General features: G+C 35.1%; 1 protein-coding gene across 1 annotated transcript; it reads right to left on the bottom strand.

Moving 5' to 3' along the window:
* On the bottom strand, positions 3,974-7,372 carry LOC109706937 (the record flags this gene model as incomplete). The annotated part of the gene is given in 3 exon segments (XM_020227960.1): positions 3,974-4,462; positions 6,511-6,534; positions 7,138-7,372. Coding segments are annotated over 3 exon segments (561 nt in total), but the record flags the coding sequence as incomplete, so codon positions are not given.

Here is a 10,319-nt window from a genome sequence, read left to right as displayed (position 1 = left end):
TGTATGCTGCCGGGTTACCAGCAAATCATCTCCATGATACAATAAGACCACCGAAAGACAGCAAACAATACTTTTGAAGACTTTTCCTTAAAAACTTGTCTTTTAAGAATCAATATGAAAATTAGAAAGGAGAAAGAATTGATTATTGTTACCCGTAAAGCCTTCAAACATCTCCTATTTATAGGAATTGAATGATTACGATAAAAGGACATAACTTTTAAAGTTATATTTTTTCAGAAAAGGACACGTCTTTTCACAAATAACGAAAAGACATATTAATTCTTTCACAAAAGATTCATTTCTTTATGAAAATACATATCTTTTCGTGAAAAAATATATCTTTACATCAAATGAAAAGATAAATCTTTTCATAAGAATAACTACTTTATGAAGAGACAGAACTATTCATTAATCTCACTTTTATTATTACAATCTACGTACACTAACAGTATGGAATGAAGCTTATTTGATCAATGATGTTAAAAGCGGTCGACAATTTAGCGGATGCGGATGCACAGGACCAGATTTATGTTCATGATTGGCAAAATTATGATTTGCTTCTACACACTATTCTAGATTCTGATCTATTTGTTAATTGGTATCATAATTGGCACCGAATGTCTAAGTGTCTAACATAGGTGTGGGCAGATATTGCAGCAAATATATATAAAAAATTAAAGTGCTGTTGGTGTCCTATCACTGGCATTTTGGAAATCACTAATTTCACTTTTGAATCCTAATATAGTGTTGATGCCAAATTTTAGCCGTCCGATTAATGAAAGTAATAAGAGATCGCGGCCATTTGATGAATGAATTCTGGTTTGAAAGAAATAAACATTCCGGTATTTTCTGTATTCGGACAGGATTCGGCCGATATTATCAAGATCCGGTCTTCAAATTATATTCAATCTAATCAGGGCTTGGTGGTTGGTATTCGAGACCCAAGTTCCAATTTTAGTTGATTCACATTTCCAGCTAAGTTTATTTTTAAATGAAAAAAACGAAACGGATAGCATGTGTTGGTAGCCGAATTTTTCGACCCTTGACCCTGTCACGCCCGGGTACTAGCGGAAGCATATCCGGCACGTGCACAGACCCGCCATACACCTGCAGTATATAAGGCGTCTACAAGCAACAAGTCGATAGGAAGTAAAAACNTTCGATGTAGAGAGAGAAAAACCCTAGAGAGAGAAAGAGAGAAATGGTGGAGAACCCTCCTCTGAGCTCTAGCACACTCCAGCAAGCTCCAGGAGTCGTGCTGGGATCAAATAGCTGAGAACAAGATGTGAAATTACCAAACTAACCTTGCTGCCCCGAATCTGCCAGCTTGTACCGGTACAAGGTAAGGGCTGTACCGGTACAGCAAGCAGAAAATGCTGCTTTTCGCCAGATCAATGCAATTTCTCACTTTTAACATTCCAATCATCCTCTAACTTATCCAAACACTTGTTCTAACCTTTTAGAACATGTAGGAGTGATCCACACACCATTCCACATACTCGAACTCCGCAGTTTGCAAAAGTTCAGTGTATTACAGACCCGGTCAAAGATCCTCCTTGGCAAGCGCGTCGGGGTGAGGAACGGTTGCGGATAGTGACTCTCGAAGTTTGCGCCCTTCGACAGATCAAGCGATTCGGCTGACGAGGGATCGGATCAGCTGAGTTCAAAAATTTTTACTGTAGAATCGGTTCGGCTGGATGAACCGAATGTATGAACTGTGCAGGGATCAATGTCGGCAGAAGAGCCGAATGAAAAAAGTACACAGTAACTGGTCAGCTGAAAGAGCCGAATAAATGAAATACACAATGACTGATCGGCTGAAAGAGCTGAATGCCTATATATATATATATATATATATATATATATAACAGAGTGTGCCCGAAGGGCATACAGACTCTGCGAATATGTAGCTTACAACAGAATGATGTCCGTGGGGCAGACAGACTCCAGAGTTCTACTTAAAAGCTACTCCTAGGAAAGTAGTAAATGCGAAAAAGAAAAGATTACATTTAGACTACTCCTAGAAAGCAATAAATGCAGAAAATGAAAGATATGAAAATGCGGTGGTCTTCTCGTTCAGGGGAAAGAAAGACCCTTATTGGCTTTGAAGTTACTATTTATAGTGATGTCTTCTCAGCCCACATTATTGGTCGGTTGAAAGTAGTTGGAGGAGTGGTTGTAACCATGATTGTGGAAGTTATGCCCACTCCTCATGAAAGTTACGCCCACTTCTCATAGAAGTTACGCCTCCACTTTTCAACCGTTCCCGCCTAAACGCTCTTGACTTTCAGGCGTTTTATTGCCGACTCCTGATGTACCACGTGTCCTTATTTCTTTCGCTTATACGTGGGCTAAGTCGACGTGTTAATTTCAATTTTGGCATCAATAGCATGCTACTTTTTTTTTAAAAAAAAAATTTAAATAATTATGGTAAAAAAGTTGGAAAAGAAATTTGTAAATATTAAGAGAGAGAGAGAGAGAGAGAGAGAGAGAGAGAGAGAGAGGCGTGGAGAAGATAAAATTTGTGTGAAAAAAAACAAATAAAAATTATATTGAATTAAAGGGTCCTTAATCCTGTTTGGATGCATAAATATAATTGAAATATAATTGTTCAGTATATATTCTTAGTTTATTTAGATTCATTTGGATGCATGAATATATTATTCAGTATATATTTCTTGATTTATTTAAAAAATTTGTATATTTATATAATTAAAAATATAATCAAATATTTTAAATAAAATATTATATCCGGCCCTTAAATTATTTTATTTTATAATAAAATAAATTATCTTGTAGATGAATAATGCTAACTACGAAATTATAAAAAGAAGAACTTTGAAGAAATAAAAATTAAACTTCTAACTCACAATGATAAAAAAAAAATTATACCGAATAAGTTATTCTTAAATAATTCATTCTAAAATACAAACAGTCTTAAAAAATTTGTATATTTGGTTGATAAGATATGTTAGCAAATGTTTAGAATAAAATATTATATTCGGACTCCTAGTCATTTTTTTCAAAATAAGATGAATCATCTTATAGATGAAATATATTATACTATCAAATCCTGGATAGCAAGTTCTTTAAAAATGCAAGAAAAAACCAAACTCTTACTTACGATTATATTAAAAAAATCCTTATACCAAATAAGTTATTCTTGCATACTGTATTCAGGCATTCAATCATAGCCTAAGTTCATCAAATCTTCTCCAAATATGATATTCATTCTAGATATTTAATTACACTCCTTATCTACTAAATACTATATGCATTTTGGATACATCAAGAAAATATACCAAATAAGATATTTATGCATCCAAACTGGACGATAATTTCCGAAAGAAGCATACCTCCAAGGGGCTGAGAACTAATTAGCCACAACAGGGCAAGAACCACAAATTGATTGCTATCTAGTTGAAAGTATAGCACAATAATGTAGTAAGTGTCTTAAAAATGTAGCCCTAAATCCACATAATTGTCAGGCATGTTGGTTCATAAATCAGAGAAAGATACACAGGAAAATGACACAATCAAGGATAAAAGAAACCGAAAATAAAAAGACTATTGCAGCACATCAACAGAACCAAGAATGGTTCATGACTTTTAGGGAGAATTATTCGATTGACGGAGTAAACAAAAAGTAACAGTGGAAGAAAAGAAACTAAGAAAGAGTAAATGAAAATGCACCAAACCTAACCTTATAGTTAAGAAAGAATATAATAGTATGTTTCCAGCTATACATAACACTTTCAATAGTTCAATGCAAGTTCGCGATATACATGCATGTCAGTGTCACAGCTGTGATATACCCATACGGACTGCTATATTATGACTCGTAAAAAACGAAGCCTAAAATAATGTGTGTTCGTGGAGCTCAGATTAGCAGATGCTATTTAGTAAGGGGAAAAAAACTCAAATACAAGTCTATTGGCACTTAAAGAGTTTGAAGATGAATCGACATATCAGATTTAGAGGGGCGTAAATTACTTTTTTTCCATATAAAGAAACCAAAATTACAAAGTTGGACTACATTTTGCATTCTTAGATCATAATATAAGGCAAGAGTACAGAAATTATCAGTTGGAATGAATAGCTCAAAGAAATGCTTTACTTGGTCACGAGGAGCATTCAGCAGAACTATCCAACTCGCGAATTTATGAGTCCTGCCAACCCAACTGGCGAGCCCGCCGTTGCCACATTGCAGTGATCCTCTTCTCCTTAGTGAGGGCAGCCTCGGACCGCTCCCTCGCCTCCTCGCAGGTCTCGGTCGCGGCATTGCACTTCTCAACCTCCCTCTGGTACTGAGAAGCCAATCTCCTCGCTTCCACGATGGTGACATTCATGTGATGGGTGTGCTCCTTTGTTACAGCCTCCTGAAGCTTTAATTCCTCCGTGAGTAGATCCACAAACTGTTTCTGCATCTCCTCGTTGAGCTCAGGATCATCTTTGCCGCAATCTGTCATGAAACTATTCAGTCATCGTTGTTGCTTAATAAGAATTAAAGAGACATCCGCGAGTAAATCCACAAACTGTTTCTACAGCTTTGTCTCTGAAGCTTCAATTGATACAAAGAAAAAAAAGAAAAATGCAGGATCAATAGGAATAAGCGACACAGGACCAATTAAACTATGTATCAGCAAGTTAGTAATTTTCTTTAGACATTTCCATTCAGCATGGGTATCAACTAAATCCGTCTACTAATATTTTCCTAACCGTTACAAGTGTGCGTGTCTGAATAAGGTGAAATTTCAAAATCCGGAAGATACTACTTGCATTATTGAAGGTCCCATAAAATTAAGAGGTTCAAAGTTAACAGAACAGAGTTTAGTATTGCAGTTTTGGTGTTATGTCCCTGAGCAGGTCTACCAGTCAATTAAAGGTAATTACCAGCCCCCAAGACTTTTTAAAAAGATGAGGTCAGTTAATTCCGAATGGTCACGACTCAAGACAAGAATAATACCAAAGAATTGGCAAGATTTGACAAGTAGTCAACCTAATTTTTATGTTGTCGAATTTCATATTAAACCATAAATAAAGCAAAATTAAGCAAAAGAATGGTTTTTGAAGACACATAAAATCCAGTTGAAAGTTGGAGTTGTATTTCTTTCTTTCTTTCTTTCTTTCTTTCTTTCTTTTTGACCCAATAGACAAGGAATGACAATTATTTCTGCAGACTCGGGTCCCTGTGGTGATCCACCCCGATTGGGGCGGGAATGGGTAGTATTTTTTGCCCGCAAGGATGGGGACGGGGGATGAATTCACCCCGCTCACGGGGATAGGGCGGGGACAGGGATACTACTCCCCACGCTGCAAAATCTCCAATCCCTGCGAAATATATAATATATTATTTTATAATTCTTAATTTATTTATAAATATAGAACGCAAACTGTGATGCCTTTAGTACCTTTCTAATTTATTTAAATATTTTTAGTACATTCAATTTTTACACAATATATTAGTTAAATAATATTTGATTGCCAAACATTTTTAGTAATTTGATGCGTCATGCTGAATAATTTGACACTGAACAAAAATAAACTTAATAATTGAATGAAATTTAAATTAAATTAAATTAAATCTTATTTAATTTTAAATAAAAATTAATTTAGTACATTATTTTTAAAATTTGCGGGGTTCCCATGGGGATGGGTATTTCCATAGGTACGTTGAAGGGGATGGAAAAGATTTTCCCCCTGTTGGCGGCGATGGGGCCAGGATGGGGACCTTATAAACCCGCAGGTATGGGGACGGGGAAGAGCCCTCCAACCCCCACCCTCCTCGTTGCCGTCCCTATTTTCCTCTAATTTATCTTCTATTTGAAATCCAGGTCACTTAGCTCTGGCAATTAAATTAATAAATTTGCATTACAAAAATGCTTTTTGTGAGATATGAGAATTATAATGGCTTCAAAGAGTAAAATAAGTGCCACAAACAAGAAACCACTTTGCGAATTATTGGATATATCATCTGAACACATTCAGTTTTCCGCATGTTAGTTTGAATTCAAACATCAACTGATAGAAACTATTTCATTCTTACAACTTTGCTAGATTTGGATTGCATTGAAACAAAGATCTGCTCTTTCTACCTTTACAAAATAGTTTAGAGAATCATTAAAAAATACAGTGACGAAGATCGCCTTTTACTTTCCAAAACAGATATGCACCAATTCGATCTGAAACTATTTCATACGACAAACAAAATAACATCCGGGGAGTAACATACGAACATCTCCCGGAATAGCAACGACAAAATTCAAGCTCAAGCATGTAGAAGCTGGTGAATTTTCTACCAAAGTTAATCTATCCATATTCAACTAAAATTAGGAAAAAAAAAAAACGATAGCAAATTAAAACAAATATATTAGCAGAAAACATGCTTTTCGTTGAATAAGTCCATCAAATTGACCTATAAAGGCCGCCGCTTACTCATGAGGACAATCCAAACGGAGTACAATGAAGAACATAAAAGAATAACTTACGACTCAAAAGACGAGCTCATACCTGTAATGGAGAGGTTAACCAATCCTGCGAAAGATGCATGAAAAATTCGTTGTTAGGAACCAATATCATGCAAAAGCACTGAAGTTCAAGATTAAAGTAACTACCATTCAAACAGCACAAAGACGCAACAAATTGCCCTGAATCCTAACACCAGGTTGTACACAACGCATCGACACCGACCGTGCTCACTGTGTTGTTCCGTGCCGATAAGATATCAGCATGATAGCGTGGTTCAAAACCTACTTTTCTAGCAAGTAGCTACCTCAATAAAGTGCGAAAGATTTGGTTCAAATATATAATACCAAAGAAATTTGTAAATAATGCCATAGTGTGTCGGCACGTAGATTTTATTTTATTTTTTTTCGATTGGTACGATCCCATACCACGGCGCTTAATCCTCGATACAAAGTTATTACGATCTTAAGCAACACGCATCTCTGGTTTTTTTGAAGGGATGTTAGATGCGGAGTATGATTAGATGCTACAAAAGTATAACATACGCGGCATCGAGGTCATTTTGGCAGAGCAAGATAAATCATGTAGGGGACAAAAAAGAAAAAAGAAAAAAAAAATTGTGGGGTATTAACAAAATGTCGGATCCAAAAGGATAACAAGGGGAAAAGGTACCGGGGGCGATGTGGAGGAGGGAGAGGGGAGGGGGGCAGTCGCAGAGGCAGGGAGGGCAGACTGCCGCCGCGGAGGAGGAGGAGGAGGTGGTGGTGGTGGTGGTGCTGCCGGCGGCGGCGGAGAGGAAGCTCTTCTTGTAGCGCCAGTAGAGGGCGGGCGCCGACACGCAGAGCGCCGACGCCACCGCGAACACCACCAGACAGCACCGCGCGCACGCCCCCGACCGACGCCACCCCCCGCCGCCGCCGCCGCCGGACATCTTTTTTTTCTTCCTCCTCTCTCTCTCTTTTCCGCCCTCCGGGAATTGTTTCGTCGGCGCCGATCATGATTTCTGCAGTGGAAGGGGGGCTACTGTCGCTGCTGAGTGAAGTTTTTTTCCTTTTTTTTTTTTTTTTTTTTTTTTTTTTTTTTTTTTTTTTTTTTTGTTTACATTTGCGATTGCGAAGTTAGTGCGCGAGTGAGTGGGGACGCCACCGGTAGTGGAATGTGACCGATCCAACATTAAATTGATTCATTCCATCCAACCCCAAAAAAAATTATAATAATAAATATAATTTAGAAATTAGACCGAATCGGTTGGTCCGACCGTGATCTAGATTCTAATCAGCTATAGAGAAGGCTATTAATTGGTCGACAAATAATTTTTTTTTGTTTTGTTTTTTTGAGAGATAGATAGCACGCTACCCACTTCGTTTTACTTCATTTAGAAATAAACTTAGCAAGAAATGTGAATCAACTAGAATTCAAACTTGGGTCTCGGATACCAACCACCAAGCTCTTTACCACTTGCTCTAGGAATGGTTGGTAGTTCGAATCCTAGTTGATTCACATTTCTAGCTAAGTTTATTTCTAAATAAAATAAATGAAGCGGGTAGCGCGCTACCTATCTTTCAAAAAAAAAAAAAAAAAAACTTTTTTAATACCAAAAAATGATTTTCGAGGGCCTCTTAATAAAAAAGTCACATTAATATCTAACAACTTAATATTAGTTTTATAGAAAATAAAACTTAAGCGCTTACATCTATTTAATTTAGTTTAAATTAAATAATAATAATAATAATATATTTCTATATAATTAAATTAAAAATAACAAATAATATTTATGTTGTCATATTGATGTTACTGTTCAATCAATGGTTGACATGTTTGTTAAATTAGTTAATCTTGACCTGTCACTGTTCGACCTAATTTTTAGATTATTTTTTAAAAAAAGCTTAGTTATACTGTACTATCTATGTGACCATATAGACCTATAAAATAGGTCTAAAGTTTACAAAGTAAGCAATCAAAAAAATAGTAGTTCAATGACATCTTTGAAAAAAAATAATAATAATATAGTGTAGTAAAGTACTGTATAGATATCCGTGAAAAATTAATATTGAGAACAAATCCAAACTCAATTTTAGACTCAAATTTAAAAAATCAAAATCGAATCATTCTGTAAATTCAAAATCTTATAATTGACTTTGTCAGATAATCTGAAAAACAAAAATTGGTTGACTTCTACTTATATCCGCAACCTATTTCAGCAAATATAATTTTAATTCTAGCATTTGATTTTTGCAAATTCGTTGTTGTATATGGGTTTGGACACAAAATTGTGCACTAATTCCATTTTAATGTAATTTATTTTTACCTCATTTTCAAAAACAGCATATTATGGTCATTTCCTATTTTTCATTTAAAAGTTTCTACATAATAAGTAGAGGGATTAATACAAAGTAGAGGGATTAATACAAATTTATGGACTTCAAAAAAGTAAGGGAAAACTTCAAATACCCCCTTGTGGTTTCACTTTTTTTACTTTGGTACAATGTGGTTTAAAGTGTATCAAGTTAGTACCCTGTAGTTTTGCACTTTTTTACTTTAGTACTATGTGATTTAAAGTGTATCAAGTTAGTACCCTATGGTTTCGCATTTTATCACTTTAGTATCCTGTGGTTTCGCACTTTATCACTTTAGTACCATGTGGTTTAAAAACCACAGGGTGCTAACTTGATAAAAAAAATCACAAGGTGCTAATTCGATACAAAAGTAAAACCACAGAGTACTAATTTGATACACTTTAAATCACAGGATACTAAAGTGATAAAGTGAGAAACCACAGGGTACTAACTTGATACACTTTAAATCATAGGGTACTAAAATAAAAAAGTGCGAAACCACGCCGGGGGTGGGTGGGAGGAGTTTTCCCAAAAAGTATTACAAATTTTTGAACTATGAAGGGTGTAAAGGATTATAGAACAAAAAAATGTAGCCCCAGTGAGCGTGCAAAAAGAAAGTAGGGGACCTAACACTCACAGATACCACTGAGTAAATAAATTGAACCATTTAATAGTAATCCACTATGTACGCTTAATTCATCTTATTTTATGAATGAAGCAGCTAGCTTGCTATCTATTCCTCAAAAAAAAAATAAATAAATAAATAAATAAATAGTAATCTATTTGATATATTAATTTGACATACTTTTTATTTCTACAATACACGCATATTTTTAGACATATTTTCTACTATATCGGTCTTTCCAATAACATAATAAATCTATAGCGGTTTTTTAATTTATGTTCCTGCCACAAGCATGTGAAAGAAAATGTGCGTTAAAAATATCATGATGAAAAATATTCCGTTTTGTTTTCGTAAATGATAACATGTTCAGATCTAAATAGTTCGATTAAGATAAGTATATTCTTATATATAGACCATGTAATCTCAATCCGAACTTGCAGGTACTCACAAATATTCTGTAAATTTACTGGTATGGGTATTCTTTTTTTTTCCTCAAAAAATTATTGATAAAATAGGCAATTACCCATTAGATTATGGGCATTCTAAGCAATCCACATATACCCACGAATATATGCAAATATATATTTTTTAAAAATAAAAAAAAAGTGAGTACTCTTTTCGTTTTACCCATTCCTAAAATCCTAACACCAATTTCTCCTAATATCATTTTTTTTTCTTTATTATCTGTTATATATTGTGATGTTTTAAATAATAAATTATGTTATCTGTGTTTGAAAAGTATAACAAGTAATCTATGTTTGGAAAGGAGGGAGGGGGGAGTGGTATGGGTAAGGATATTGGTTATTAAAAAATTTGCAGGTAAATTCTATCTGTGTCCATATAATCCGCAGACACGATAACCTGTCCACAGGTTGCCCAACTTGCCCGTATGC

The sequence above is a fragment of the Ananas comosus genome, linkage group 2, assembly GCF_001540865.1.
Source record: "Ananas comosus cultivar F153 linkage group 2, ASM154086v1, whole genome shotgun sequence".
In the NCBI taxonomy this organism is placed as follows: Eukaryota; Viridiplantae; Streptophyta; class Magnoliopsida; order Poales; family Bromeliaceae; genus Ananas; species Ananas comosus.
Note: the sequence above shows the minus strand (reverse complement) of the source record. Positions and strands in the feature narration are given on the sequence as shown.